The sequence below is a fragment of the Zootoca vivipara genome, chromosome 2 (genome assembly GCF_963506605.1).
Source record: "Zootoca vivipara chromosome 2, rZooViv1.1, whole genome shotgun sequence".
NCBI classification, from domain to species: Eukaryota; Metazoa; Chordata; class Lepidosauria; order Squamata; family Lacertidae; genus Zootoca; species Zootoca vivipara.
In genome coordinates this window covers 82,657,333-82,672,847 of record NC_083277.1, presented here as the reverse complement: position 1 = coordinate 82,672,847, position 15,515 = coordinate 82,657,333, and the positions used below count along the sequence as shown (strand labels likewise).

At 43.5% G+C, this 15,515-nt stretch overlaps 1 protein-coding gene across 2 annotated transcripts in view; it reads left to right on the top strand.

The window, feature by feature from the left end:
* The window catches only part of CACNA1A (calcium voltage-gated channel subunit alpha1 A), a 268,936-nt gene that overhangs the window by 69,465 nt on the left and 183,956 nt on the right, over positions 1 to 15,515 (top strand). For both annotated transcript variants that reach the window (XM_060271756.1, XM_060271755.1), the window contains exon 3: positions 1,189 to 1,482. In XM_060271756.1, coding sequence (XP_060127739.1) covers positions 1,189 to 1,482 — 294 coding nt within the window. The remainder of the gene's footprint in view (positions 1 to 1,188; positions 1,483 to 15,515) is intronic.

Sequence of the window (15,515 nt, the reverse complement as noted above, 5' to 3'; positions counted from 1 at the left end):
AGGATGTCATTGCTGCATTCAACTCCAAGCTGAGGCAAAACCGACACACACGCTCTCTTTTTCTGTGTCTCTCACACGCACACACACTCATACACGCAATCACACGGGAAAAAGGCAGGAAGAGAGACCGCTGGATAGCAAGAAGGGGGGGAGCACATCCTTCAGCTTCAGAAGCTTAAAGAGAGCCCAAACCGTTTCGCCTTCAGATCTTGGACAGTGCTGAAGATAACAGGATGAAGCTCCTGTGAAAACAAACCTTTGGAGGGGGGATTTTCTTTTGATTTTAGGGTGTCTTTGGGGTTTTTTGTGTGTGGGGGGTATTTTTCTGCTTTTAAAAAAAGAAATCTCTTTTTTTTCATTACCAATGCAGTACTTTATTTCTCTATCAGTGAGATGGGAGGGCATGTACTGATTTCATAAATCTTACAGAAAAAATATATATATATGCTTTTTTTCTTCTTTGTGAGTGCAAACATTTGTCAAGCTGTCCGGCACAGAGGAAGCCTGCATTTCTCCCATCAAATTGCATTGCAAATACCTAGACAGTGAGCCTAATTTTGATGGCATCTTTTTTATTTTTATTTTTATTTCAATTTCCTTTCCCTCTGGGCTTGAGAAGAGAGGCAGGAGCAAGGAACTGGTGCATTTGATTTCTTTAATTGCATTTTTTCCCTCCCTCAGTGGGGAGGAGGTGCTGCTGTCGCTACATTTAATTGTCATTTCCCCATCCTCTCCCTCTCCCAGTGGCAATGCATTTTTTATTCTTTAAATTGAAATATTTTTAACTGATGGTGCATTGATTCTTTTTTCTTTTTCATTGTAATTAATTTTAGGGGCATTTTGGTGCATTGGTCTTTTTGCCCCCCCCAATTGCAACCCACAATTTTGGGGTGATTTTCCCCCCTTTCTTTTTCTGGGGTGTGGCTCCCACCCCAACAATTGCAACCTTTTGGGCAGAGGGTGGGGAATTTGTACATCGCTTCCCCCCCCCTGCAACGGGAGGCGAGAGTGACAATGTCCAGGATCTCTGCTGCTTTTCCCGACCGCTCTCCAGCTTGAGTGCCCCTCCCTCTGCTGCAAGCTTCCCTAGCAGCATCCTACAGCAGCCGATGGGATGTGATGAGCTGCTTCTTCTTCTCTCCGGCAGCATCCTCAGCGGCGTAACCCCCGGCCCTTTGCTCTTTACAGGATGGCTCGGTTTGGAGATGAGGTGCCAGCCCGCTATGGGGCAGGAGGTGCAGGGGGAGCTGGCTCCGGAACGGCAGGCGGCGGAGGTGGCCGGGGTGCCGGGGGCGTCCGGCAAGGTGGTCCCCCGGGGGCCCAGAGGATATACAAACAGTCAATGGCCCAGCGAGCCCGCACCATGGCACTCTACAACCCCATCCCCGTCCGGCAGAGCTGCCTGACTGTCAACCGCTCCCTCTTCCTCTTCAGTGAGGACAACGTGGTGAGGAAATACGCCAAAAAGATCACCGAATGGCCATATCCTTTCTGTGGTTTTTTTTTTTTTTCAGAAACCTAGGCCGCAGTGAACATCGCAAACTTAAGGGGGAAAGAGCAAATGCCAAAGCCTGTGTCCCACTTTAGCTCCTGCATGCATGCCTGGCCCACCCTGTCTCTATGCATGAAGCCCCACCTGCACATCCCCAACCCAGCGACTGCATACCCATCCCATTCATGCACCACATCTGTATCCTTTCTGCATGTGCTACCCCACCTAGTCAGCATGCCTCTACCAAGGGACCTTTATCTTCCACCCTGATTTCTCAAGGCACGATTCAGATGCATGTATGCAACCCTTGAGGCTGACAACTCTGTCACTGAATTCATCCCTGCTCTGATCCATCTATGGTAGTTGAAATGCTTAATTGATGTATTACTCCCCCCAATGTCTCTCTGCTGATTTTAAGTTGTATATTGCCTGGTGGATTTCTCTCTCTTTCTCTCTCTCCCTACATGCAAGCCTCCCCTGTGCAGGGGCCAGTTGCCTCTCACTAAGCCAAGCATCTCCTGCTTTCTTTATTCCTTCCTTCTCTCCCCCATCCCACTTTGCCTCTAATACCTGTTATTGAGCTGCTCTTTCAAGCCAGCTGTCTTTCATCCATGCAAAGGGAGGGGGGAGGGGGAGGAAGGAGAGGACAAGGAGGACCGATAGCATCAGTTTTCATTTCCTCTGGCTCAGGGTTTTGGAGACTGCATTTGTTAGTCATGCCTTCATTTCCCCTTCTTCAGGCAGAGGGGCATATGGGGCCAGGCTTTTCATGTGCCTTCTGGAAAGTCAGCAATCAACTTGGTTCCCAGAGGTGTGCTGTGGAGAGTGGGGCTCCAAAGCACTGTGTCTAGCTAGTTGCGCAGAAAATAAAGGCCCTTATCAACGGGGGAATTGTCAGGTAGTGTTGAGACAGGAGGAGCCAACCTCAACCTAGCCTCTAAAAAAAGGCGCATGGTGGGCAAAGAACAACCTAATAGAGGCCCCCTGAGCCAAGTGTAGCCCCCATACTAGAGATAGAAATAAAGAGAAAGGGGTGTGAAACTGAACCATCAATATGTTCCACTGAGCACATTTTTCCCCTCCTCCACCCTCCCAATTTTGAGGTCCAGCATGGAATTTCAGTGCCCCTCTTCATTGATTCATGGGTCTGCTATCCATTATCTACTATCCAAGTTTGGATATGTTCAGAGAGCACAGGGCAGTATTTTGGGAGTGGCATAGGGTAGTGAGAGATATAGGAGGCATGTTGGGTTCATCTGCCTCTGCTGGGCCTTGCAGGGGGGAGGGGGCTTCTCAGGTCTTCTGGTTTCCTCTGATGGTGGAGAAAAATGCAAGATCCGCAGCCGCTGCCTCCCTCACATCAACTCGGTATGTAAAAGATCTTGCTTTCTGTTATGATAGTTTGTATAGTTCTTTGTATCTTGGAAGGAAGGCACATGTCGATGGGTCTTTGGGTTTTATAGTCTCTAAACCTATGCCTACCTTGCTTAGAAAAGTTTAGTGTCTACTAAGAGTCAGAATATGGTTTAGGGACAGCATATATTATGCCTGGAGAGGTGATTGTTATTTTGGAATGTGCTAAAAATCCTGACACACTCAAGTGCAAGGGGCTAAAATATGAGGCAGATTGCAGGGAGATGCTGTATTCTAGAGCAGGTGTGCTTTTTAAAGTGTAGTTGTGTTGTTCACAGCTAGTTTGTGTGTGTGTGCGCACGCGCCTGCAATTTTGTCATCTGTGTGTGAGAGGGAATACGCATTTTGTTTACAGGAAAGTGAAGGTAGAGCAAGTCTCTTGAAACCAATGAGTTAATGCAAGTGTAACAAGTCAATCGGGGTTGTATTGCTGGTTCCTTTCTTATCATACAGTAGAAACTTGCAAATGTGGTTTTCTTAAAAAACATACATTGAAAATGATCAAGCTCACTATTGAAAGAGAGATTACCAAGCATGAGCACTGCAGATATTTGATGTTAGTAAAAGTGGGTACTGAAGAAAACTGTAGGGTGGATGGGTGGAGACAGATGTGTGATGGATAGATGAAAAGCGAATCAGCCAAACTCCTCTCTGTTTACTGTAAATGTTTATAGATCCTGAGAATCTATTGAAGTATCAAGTTGTTCGTGCTTTATCTATTGTTTCATGTGAGTTTGCAATGCTCCTTTTGTTTTTAGGGAATGGAATGTGATAAAATGTGGGAGGTTGGTGGTGATGAGAGCAGCTTAATCCTGTTGATGAAGTGCTGGCTTCCATCCCCTCTTCTTGACAATCCAAATTGTAATATCAGATCAACCACAATCTTATGGGATTACGTTTGGCAAGTTACTATCCTTTTAGATTTAATTTCTATCTGTAAAATGAGAATAAACAAACCCCAGCTCATAGGGTGAGATTGTTGGAAGGATAAATGAGACAAGGATTGCAGTGCCCTTTGCACAATAAAAAAGTATTATAGACAATGGCCACAATGTCTGAGCCCTGTGGGTACATGAGGGGCCCTTTGCATAGCTGTCAAGTTCTCCCTTTTTTTAAGGGAAATTCCCTTATGCTGAATAGGATTCCTCGTGAGAAAAGGGAAAACTTGACAGCTATGGCCCATTGTCAGTTATGGCAGATAGAGCTGTGTAACCACATGGAACATTTCTACCTCACTACCATAGCCTTCAATGTGGGAGCCCTGTTTCAATGCGCAGGGCTGCCTCATTTTCATTATTAATGGAAGTCATAGCTATCATCTGTCTATAAAAAAACAGTTCATCTACAACAATTTCTTCTTTTGTTACACTTTCCCCAGTGTCCCATCATATTCTTCTAACATTCCATCACACTGTAGCTTAGGGGCTAACAATGCCAAGCCAAACCTGCCCCTCCAGAGGGTGGTATCTTCTTCCTCTCCTCCATTGCCAGCCAAGAGAAGTTGCTTTTGCAGCACTTGGATGTGGTATTTGGGGCAATGCAGATTGTTGCCTTGGCTTGCTGTGCTCCCCATGCCTCCATCCCAAGTGATCATCTAGCAAAGCTAAAGGTGGACAGCCAGGCTCTAGCATGACTAAGAAATGGATGAAAGGGTGGAATCCTATGGATAATGGCTGGATCAGTTCTGAATGAATTCTATTAAGTTATTGGGACAAAGTGATTACAATGTAGGGCTAAGGTGAGAAGGAGCCCGCTTCTTTCTACAGGTGCTGGAATCATTAGAGTCAGGTTTAGCTCTCTGCACTAATGGCTGCTGTGCATTCCTATAGGGAAAAGTAAAGCGCTTATCCTTTGTGCTTTCAGTGGAGGCAGACTTGCCTGTTGGGAGACGGTGTGGCTCCTTGAGGAGTAGAACAAGGTTCCATCTTCCCCAGCTGAAAGCAGATGTAGGGTGAAAGAAAGAAGGCATATTTTTTGTACCCTGCATAATCAGGACCTGAGTTCAGAATGGAGAAATGTGGAGCGTTTTATTAGTTGGTTAATATAATTTATATTCCATTTTTCAAAATAATACTTAATAGTTGCACAAACATAAAATGTAATGAAAATGCATTAAAAATTTTCAAATGTAAAACACATCAGGATCAAAACCTTAAAAAAAAACACCTCCAACAACCACAGTAGGAATCAATTATAAATTGCCCTCCAGAATAAGAAGGTTCACAATACCTGTCTAAAAACAGGAAGTGGAGACTTGCTAGATCTCTCCCGGCTTCTGTCCCACCCCTCCCCTTTTCTGAATGCTCCTTCTGGATTGGGTGCATAGCTGCCAAGTTATCCCTTTTTTAAAGGGATTTTCCCTTATGCTGAATAGGCTTCCTCGCGAGAAAAGGGAAAACTTGGCAGCTATGATTGGGTGGCAGGGGAAATGTATGTTACCAAGGGCCTTGTAAAGTAGGCCGAAGCCCAGCTGTGATAATGGCCCCAGTGATGGACAATGGAGTGTGGATGAAGAAGTATAGGAGGGGGGAACGGGCTAGAACCCTCTGTTTTTTTCCACCTTGCAATTGTTGGGATGTTTGCTAATTACTCATAGCTGCCAAGTTTTCCCTTTTCTCGCGAGGAAGCCTATTCAGCATAAGGGAATTTCCCTTAAAAAAAGGGAGAACTTGGCAGCTATGCTAATTACTAATAATAGGCATGTGGATTCACACAGGCTTTTATTTTTATTTTTAAGGAATATAAACACTGGTGCAGGAGTAGGGAATACTGATTGGTGCCAAAAGATTGTTATGTTTGTATCCAGGCAAGGTTGTCATATTTGTATGTAAGAGCTAGTACTGGATTTAATATATCTGGCATGATGTATTTGAACTTGGGTTCTCTCGGAGAACATTCCTAAATCTAGAAAACACACACTTGAATCCATAGCTGCCAAGTTATCCCTTATTTTAAGGGATTTTCCCTTATGCTGAATAGGCTTCCTCGCGAGAAAAGGGAAAACTTGGCAGCTATGCTTGAATCTCCAGGTGGGTAGGAAAGCAAGTTTCTTTCTGGCACAGAATTGAAGATACTCTCACCATCCAGGAGGCCACACACTGCCCCAAGACTACGTTTGCCAGGGTGGAGCTCTCATCCCCTCACCAACCACCCATGTCTTTTGTGGAAGTGTATGTCCTACTCATTGCGCAAAATGGATGATCCAGCCATTTCTCAGAGCAAGCTTAAAAGGTAAAGGGACCCCTGGCTATTAGCTCCAGTCATGACCGACTCTGGGGTTGTGGCGCTCATCTCGTGTTGTTGGCTGAGGGAGCCGGCGTACAGCTTCCAGCTCATGTGGCCAGCATGACAAAGCTGCTTCTGGCAAACCAGAGCAGCACAAGGAAACGCCATTTACCTTGCCTATTTGTTTACTTGCACTTTGACGTGCTTTCGAACTGCTAGGTTGGCAGGAGCTGGGACTGAGCAACGGGAGCTCACCCCGTCACAGGGATTCGAACTGCCGACCTTCTGATTAGCAAGCCCTAGGCTCTGTGGTTTAACCCACAGCGCCACCTGCATCCCAGAGCAAGCTTAGGGGCTTGCAAAAAAAGCCACAGAGGACCAGATCTATTCTAAGGCTTGAGAAGTTTCTCTTGGACCTTGACTAGAGCTGGCAAATGAAGAGAAATTCTAGCCTGTTCTAACCACAGGGACAACATTGAATATTCTTAAGAGGAAGCTGTGGAAGGGGAAGTGTGAGTGACTCATGTTTTTTTCTCTCCAGTTTCCAAAAAAAGGTGATGTCTGTATTTCCCATAGGAAGATACACATTACTTCCGCACCAGGATGGGGGAAGAACACATCTCTATGTAGGGGATAAATGCATGCCTCCCTGCTTTGTTCGAAATTTAAGGACAGTGAGGAGGATGAAGAATAAGTCACCCACACTTCCTCTAATATTGCATATCTAGGGGGTTGGTGTTCAATGTACTAGGACTTGGACTTAAATGGGTTTACTGGGAGCAGGGGTTTTTTCCAGCTGGAACTCGCCAGAACTCAGTTCTGGCACCTCTCAGGTGAGGGCCATTTCCATCATAAGAGAACAAGGGAGGCATTCATGATGAGCTCCAGCATCTCTTTTTCTAGAAAATAGCACTGACTGGGGGCATGTTCAATCAAAACAAAGCAGGTTTGGGGATACAATATACTAGGATGCACCCCTGCTCTAGCCCCAGTGAAATGGATGAATCTTCATTCTTGCGCAGGTCTCATTTAATTCACAGGGGCTTGCACAAAATAACTTCCAGGCAGATTGTGCCATATGACTGGCTGGGGGAAATTGTGCTAGTCCTTTATGCTGCTGTTAGCACTTAATTTTTCCAAGAATGCATCTTATGTAACAGTGTTAGTTAGAACGAGGATGTGAGTGTACTATTGAGTTGGCATTAAAAACACGGATGCAGTGGTTATATGCTGTGTGTATACTCTACAGACAGATGGGCACAAATAAAAACTGGCAGCAAACTGCTTAATCAGTGCAACTGGCCCATTATTGTTTGCACGCTATGGTTATAAAAACAATACCTGTTGTGGCATGAGGTTAGACGGCACTTGACAATATTGGTGTGCTTTCCGCACTGTGGCCCATGTATCCAATGCAATAGAAGAATTTCCCAAGCCAAATCTCATAAAAACCAATGCAGTTCAGGGTTTCTGTTCTTCGGATAATAACCTGTGTGTGATCATAAGGGATAGAAGAACTGATTGTCTTAAAACTGCAGGCAGAGAACTGCAACTGCAACTGCAGAAAAGATAGTGTGGAAACAGACCACAGTTTTGCCAGTTTCAGAGCAATGATACTGAAGGTTGTCATGTCTCTGCCTACCTGGTGGTTCTTTGGAAGCTCTCAGCAGTGAGACACTGTTTTCTTCTCTGGCATAAGTTAATATCATGTACTTCTTTGGGGGTTAATGGCTGGCTTGTTAATTGTTTCTCTTTATTCTTACGGAACATGGAACTGTACAGCTCCTAAGTATTTGGTGTTCATGCCACTACCTTTGCTTGTTTGATATAAAAGAGGAGTACTGAACAATTTGGTGACAGACACTTTCTTTTGCTGCTGCAGCCCCTCCTGATCTATTCTGCTGCAAATTCCTTGGTTAATTTTCAGCACTCAATCCCACCCCACTGCTTAGTCAAGTCTGGCTATCTATAAAGAGGTGAAATATATGTTTTCCTTCCAGTTAAAGCAGCAAGTGGGGGCTCAAGAGAACATAGGCCCCCTTTTAGCGACACTGCTGGTGCCTTTGAGAATGTTGGCCTTTTCTGTGCCTTAGTCCTCTTCCCATTTTCATACAGTTACCGTAGCTGTGACAGCCCTCTGTATCTGCCTTGACTCATTTAGAAATTTCCAGGCATAATCTGTCTCTTCCTTTGAGTCTTGTGGGGTCATTATTGGCTGGACCTCTTCATGGTGCTGTAGTCCATATAATTAAATGTTTGAATGACCACAGATGAGAACCTGAAACTGTGTGCATTAGGCAGTTCTAGCCTTTTTACTGCAGAGGAAGAATAGAGTGAGATTGCTGTGGGGTAGCTCAGCCAGCAGACCATTAAGTGTGCCTAGAACAGGCATCCCCAAACTTCAGCCCTCCAGATGTTTTGGACTACAATTCCCATCTTCCCCGACCACTGGTCCTGTTAGCTAGGGATCATGGGAGTTGTAGGCCAAAACATCTGGAGGGCCACAGTTTGGGGATTCCTGGCCTAGAACCTGCTTCTCTAGCTTGAACACTCTAGCTTGAGCCTCTCTGGTTTGCACTTAGTTGCTAGAGGATGTTAGTATAGCGCAGGGAAAGGGTTTCCACAAACAACCGTGGCTGTTTGATTCTAACAGGCTTCTGGAACAGAAGATATTGTGGTTGATGGCTGTTATAAAAGGGAGTCTAGATTGGGGTTGAGGATGTGTGACAATTTCATGCCGGAATCACAGCCAATATGGCAACAACATACATAGCTTTCTGTGTGCATTAGCTTTCTGTGAGCATTTAAGCTACAGATCTGCATATTCTACATCTTACAGAAAGCCAGTAAGAATTTAGGAAGATGGAGATGGTTCCATGGTCCCTGCCTTTTCTCCTGCCACACAGGGGGATTGAGGGGAGAGATAGAGAACTGATAGACTGCAATGAATATGCATTTATTGCAACAAGTTGCTTGTTTTGCAGGGAGGCTAAGGGGCTGGGGGTTATGGGGGCCCATGAGAATGCCATTTCCCAGAGCTCAGTCTTTCTCTCAGGGTACGATCAGAGCTAAATTTCCCTACTGGGAGCTGCTTTGGATGTTGTCAAAGAAAAGCAGCGAGTCAAAAGCGCAGTCACTTTCTCATTTGGCTGGTGGCACTTTAGGAGCTTATGTATTTGACCACAGGGTGAGATGCGAAAGTTCTCCTTTGAATGTTACTAGAAATACAAATGCTGCAAGAAGCCAAATGGCAGGAGTATATTCTAATATTTGGCTGACGGCACTTCTGCAGTAATGTCTGAACCCCTCAAACAGGCTTACTCAAAAATCTACAAAAAACAAAACAAAATCACCTCACAGTCTTAGAAGAACAGAAATAGTTGAAGCTGGGCTTCCAGCTGTCATTACTGTACTGGGGTTGGATCTTCCCAGTAATCGGTTGCAGTGGTTTGTTGTTGGGAAAAAGCAGTTTCTCAGCTAGTTGTACCAGTTGCACTTGAAATGTTATACTGCAGATATATAGGTGTTGTGGGCATCTATTGGGGATTTATTTGATGACACTGCATCATTCTCATCTGATGTATTGAAACAAATGTCACTTCCATCTTTCAAAGGAATCCTTTTTTTTGAGGCTGCATCCTCTGATCATCTTGGTTCTGTGTCCCTTTGAGGATTTCTCTATAAAATGGCAGATTTTGAATTCTATTTTTGGTCATATAGCATTTCATTGCAGTCACCCAATTTATTGTGTAGTCAGTGGTCATTAAATAGATGAACTAAACAACGTGTGTGTGTGTGTGTGTGAATTGGATTCCCTGACCTATCCAAGTCTGCATATGTTTATTGGCACTTGAAGACAATGGCTGTCATCTGTCATTTTATCCCGTATATTGTGAGATCTTCTTATAGTTTTGAATCTATGTACATATGACCAACAGGCTTCTGGAGGGCACCAGGGTGAGGAATGTTGAACTAGAACATCCTTTTCCTTGTGTTGGTAGGCTCTGCTGAAGAACTCCAATTATTTTTGAAGAAACTGTGCTAATGGTTCTTCAAATTACCATATTTTAGTGAGTCTAATAATTCTGTTGATTCCCATATTATTTAATAAATTCACTGCTCTTGAAGTCATGCTTATTGGATGGCAATGTTCAAGATTATTTTTGCTGCCTAAAAGAAAAGTATTTATGTTAGTTCTTTCAAGCCATCTTTCAGGAGCCAGTTTTAGTGGTGTTTACATATGTGGATTAGTTCAGCTATTTTGTATAAGATCTTCCCCAACTCTTGGGTGATTGTTATATTGTCCCCCAATATGTTTATCAATTTAAACTTCTCAGACAACAGTTTGAATCTTTTTATCTCTTGAAAATTGTTGTTCTTATCCATGTCATATCCATGCTATATTTCATCTGCAATTAAATTTCCTTCGATTTGATACAGTGTTAATTTGACAAGTGAGATGACATTAATCTGGTAATCAGCTCCTTCAAATCAAAATCGGAAAGTAGGCTATACCTTGGAATGCTTGGCTATTATTTCAAGTTTCTATCCCTGTTAAAATCCTATCCCCCACTCCCATTGAAAATTGGGAAAGTGAACTCAATTTAGCCCTTCTGTTTATTGTATTTACTGGTTGGGAGCTGGGGGATATTGATCAAGAGAAAGGAAAAAGAACTCCTGGTTCCTGGCAAGATTTGCAATTGCACCTGTTTCATTTGTATTATGCATGTTTTCTTAATCATGCAAGGTGAATGTGAATTACACACTATAAACACCACAGTGTATGTGCAGCAATTTCAGTAAACATGTAGTCCCACCGTATTCTAAGCAAGTATCAATCTACTCATAGATTTCATTTAGCTTCCTTTTCATGGCCTCGATGTCATTGATTGCTCCTCTTACACCTTTATGGTCTAATGGCTCCATCACCCAATTCCCAGCTGACTTCCTCCTTCTGATGTAGTTAAATAAAAACACAAAACCCTTATTGTTAGCATTTCTGTCTTCAGCTCCTCAAATTTCTTCTGGAGTGTCATATTGCAATCTTACATTTAACTTGCCAGAAGTGATGCTCATAAACTATTCAGGGATTCAGATTGCACAATCTCATTAGCCACTTCAGATTTCAGTATCACCATATTTTTGCAAATTACTCCTTTAGGTTGCAACCCCAAACACATTTGCCTGGGAGCAAGACCTACTGAACACTATTGAGGTTACTTGCCTGAGTATAGGATTTCAGTTTGACAAATCCTTGGCTATGCTCTTATGAACAAAAGGGGAAAACACTAGAACTTTAGCGTTGGTTATTGACAGGAGCGAGCCAGCAGAAAATCACACTGGGCAGGCTAAAGTTAACTTTTTATTAGCAAAACAGGAGTGTCAGGCCTAATGAGCACAGCAGCTCCTGTCTTGTCCCCCTGAAGCAGTTGCCGAGACTAAAGGTTCCTGCCTTCCCACAGCCAGCTATGTCTCTTCCTCTCTAGGGTTCCCCCCCAAGCAATCAGAGACTGTGCCTATGTGCTTGCCTTTTCTCCTCCCGCTACATGCCTCTCATAGTTCTAGGAGGGCAGGGAGAAAGGGAGCTTGTCACAGCAAGAGGGGGAGACACCCATGATTCTGCACCAGCTTGACTCAAATCTGCCTCTTGGCCTCCCTCATCCCACTCTCCTGCTTCAGCTTCTGACTGATTCTGGATACCTCTCTACAGACTCTCTCAGCTGACTAAGCCCTTCAGCTTATGACACCTCCTCCTCCTCCTAGTCTTCTCAATCCTCCTCTGACCCCTCTTCATAAAACCACCAATCCCCAGGCTCTGAGCCTTCTTCCCTTGGGGCTCCCCAGTTGGTTCCTCCCATCATTCCTCTGTGCCCAACCATTCCACGACAGTTATCCAGGAGCAAGCATTTTATTTATGTGTTCTGTGCATGCAGGAGTAAATGTTTCCTTTCGTGAAAAGTGGGGAGTTGTGGTGATTTACTAGAGAGTTTCCCTTTAAGTCTCCTTTTAGAGAGACTTGAAGAGCTAAAGGGATTTAGCCCATAAAAAGAGATGGGAAGTAACAATGGGACATCACTAGGCCTAGGCATACTTGCCTGGCTGTGCTTGCTACTTTTTAACCGTAGAATAATATGTCCTTGTCATTATTTTTGACTTGATTCTTGAACAGAACACATATACACATTAGGCTATGTGTGCTATATATATAAAAAAAGCTCATCACCACTACAGTACCATTGTGGGAATCAGCCCATGTAAATCAGTGGTCCCACTTCAATAATGTTATACATGCCATTGTTTGGAAATGCAAGAAAGAGATATATGCCAGTACTTTGACCTTCTATTGCTGTTTCCATTGCCAATGATTCACATAAGTCCCATGTTTAAATGTTACTTCACCTGGACAATTTCGAAAATGACTGATGTGTGCAAATATGCATGATTGCTCTTAGTTACCTCTGTGTTTATTAAGGTATGGCAGATCTTTTTTAATTGCAGCAATATATTTAATTAAAAAATAGTCAGGACTGGAGAATATATGGCACAAAAGCAACAGTGACAGGCTCAGGGGTGCCGAAAGTGAGCACAACCAGGATGGCCTTCAAAATTGTTAAAATTGTTAGGCAATGTAATTGATGGCCCTGTGATGTTCTCATAAGCAAAATTATTCAGGAGTAGGTTTGGGTGTAAACTGAAATGTTTTAAGATTTGTGAAAAGGAAACAGTCAGTCATGTAAGGCAACACCCGATTTCTGCAGGGGTTGCATTCTGGGTCAAAGCATGCATAAGCCTGTTCGCCCCCACCCCATTCTGCCCCCATTCCTCCCTCTTCCGGGGAGGACCAGGGTGTTGGCGGTCATCTATTGAATGCTCCTAAAATGGTTGCTGCCTGTAATCACTCATGTAACTCCACTTTGGTCTTCAAAGGGGCTCAGTTCATACATTACCATTATGTGGCATCACTTCTTGTGATTCAGTCCCAATTGCTTGAGTAACGTCTGAAAAGGGGAATAACGAAGTTGAGCGAATGACGTGGGTATCTGCACCAGCATCACCATCAGGGCGTTGTTGTTTTTAGAGATAGATACACTGTGAGACTAGACCATATGGAACAGGTTCCTATGCTGCAATATTGACACATGAATTGGGCCTGAAAGGAGAGTGAAAGTGGTTCACGAGAACATTGCCAAGAAAAGGCTCCCTTCCTCACTTCTGAGCGTGTCGCCGTGACTCATAGTGTGGAAGATTATGACTTCCTCTCTGAGAAGCTGTTCCATCATGTGAACTATGCGTAGTCCATTTATGCGTTCAATGTGAATTATGGGGAAACTAGCAAAGGAGGACTCTAGATGCTCCCGTGATTCTATAGGTGAATATGACCTAGTTTGTCCCCCACCCCAACAATATACATAATGAATAGTACAGAAGGAAAGTACATATATCAAGTAGCATCTACAGAGGAACATAATGAGGTCATTGTTTTTGAGGGATATTACAGTTTTTCAGAAACATACCAACCATTTTGTCAATTTTCCCATGAGAACATTTTAGTAAAAGTTGGCAAAGAGGAGGTAATACTTTTAAGAGCTGCCAAATAGAAAAGATCTAACAAAAAATCATAGAAATTGATCTCAGCATAGAAGCACAATGCTAATTATGCATTGCATGTATACAATTGCTGCCTGGCTATTTCCACCCCCTTTCAACTCAGTTTTAAATTCATATACAATGAAATATGCACCAGCCCTCTTTTTTCCTCTTCTTCAGAGAGACATTGCAGCCCATATTGGTGTCACTGAGTCAAATCAGAAGACAGCCTGATCTGTTGCCAACCAGGTGACCATTCTTAGTCCAGAAGAGACACTGTCATTGATCCCTCCAGAGAAAGAATCTTCTACATTGAGAATACTGGCCCTACTCCACTCTCTAATTGTATACATATTAAATTCATTGGGCAAATTCCAGATTCTCTCCTGAGCTTGTATTTTTGCCTCCAGGTCACACCCAGAACTTACTTAGACAGTTAGTTGAAAATGTGCCTCTCTCATATCTTGGCCTCTGTGAGAATCCCTGCAATGCTAAAACAATAGTGCAAAATCGAGTTGATGCATAATGAATGGAGAGGTAGCTTTTCAATAAGAAACATAGCCTTGTTACAGTGTTAGCTATGCCGCTGTCTCCTATCCTTCATTTCTTTTTTTGCGGGGGATGGGACACAGATTTGCAGATAGCAAACTAGGAGATGCAAAAATAGGGTGTGCATGGAGGCTGATGCTGATGAATCCCAATGAAAATCTCTTGCTAGAGTAACCTGGGCTTTAAGTTCTGCTGTAGTCTCAAGTCAGAGTCCGAAAATTGTCAAAGGAATTCTCCCACACTTGGCTTGCTTTGACTCTCATGTGGGCCCCTTCTTTACAAGCTCAGCACTGGTATAATATGATATGGGCAGGGTTGTTGTCTCTCTCATTTTCAGTGATGTCACAGGGACTATCCAAAAGGAACCTGAAACACTTGTGCTACCACAATGAAGAGAGCAGTTGCTGTCTCCATATACTGCGAGAGAATGGGGAGAAATTTTATTCAGTGTGCCCTTTGAGGCTAGTCTATCTAATTTGCACTTTCTGAAACAATTTGAGAACCAAAACCTGCAAAATTTGCACTTATCTGGATTTTGTGATGCAGTTGTCCAACCAACATTCATTATTTGCAAAAGTGCATATACTGGGGGAAGTTGATTGCAATAATGTAAACATTAGTTAAAACTGCATACCAAAATGTCTTGATTGTGAAAAATGTGCACTGAAATGCTGGTGAATTTTCCAGACATAAAAAAACAAAACAAAACAACAAACCCACAAGTTGTTTCAGAAATGTAGGGAACTGAATACAAGATTGGGAAAAGGAGAAGCTGAGAGAACTGAAATTGACAGACCCTTCCATCCTTTATGCATATATATGATATAACACACTGTAAATCGCAATAACCTGCAGGCTTAGGAAAGCAGTATCTCCTCCCCCCTCCCCCCACAATATCATAGGAGGAATTCAGTCTTGCACTAAGGCAATCATTCCGACAGCACAAGCATTTTGGTTTGCCAGACAGAACAATTCCCCCTCCCTCCAGGGAGGGGGGGTGCGAGGGGGGGAGGAGAGAGGGGAAAGCCTCATTGTGCAAGTCAAAGTCCTTGCTTGGTGGGACTTCTGTTGATGGGACTCATTTGTTGAATCCTGCCCACTGTGATTCAAAGGCTAGGAAATTGTGTTACTCATAAAGCAGAAGCACCTGCTTTGGGGAAGATGTCTGAATCACATCCAGCATATGAGAACATCTATATAAAGTGTAGCCATCCTAAGTGAGACCTGCAACAAAATGGATAGGATTCCA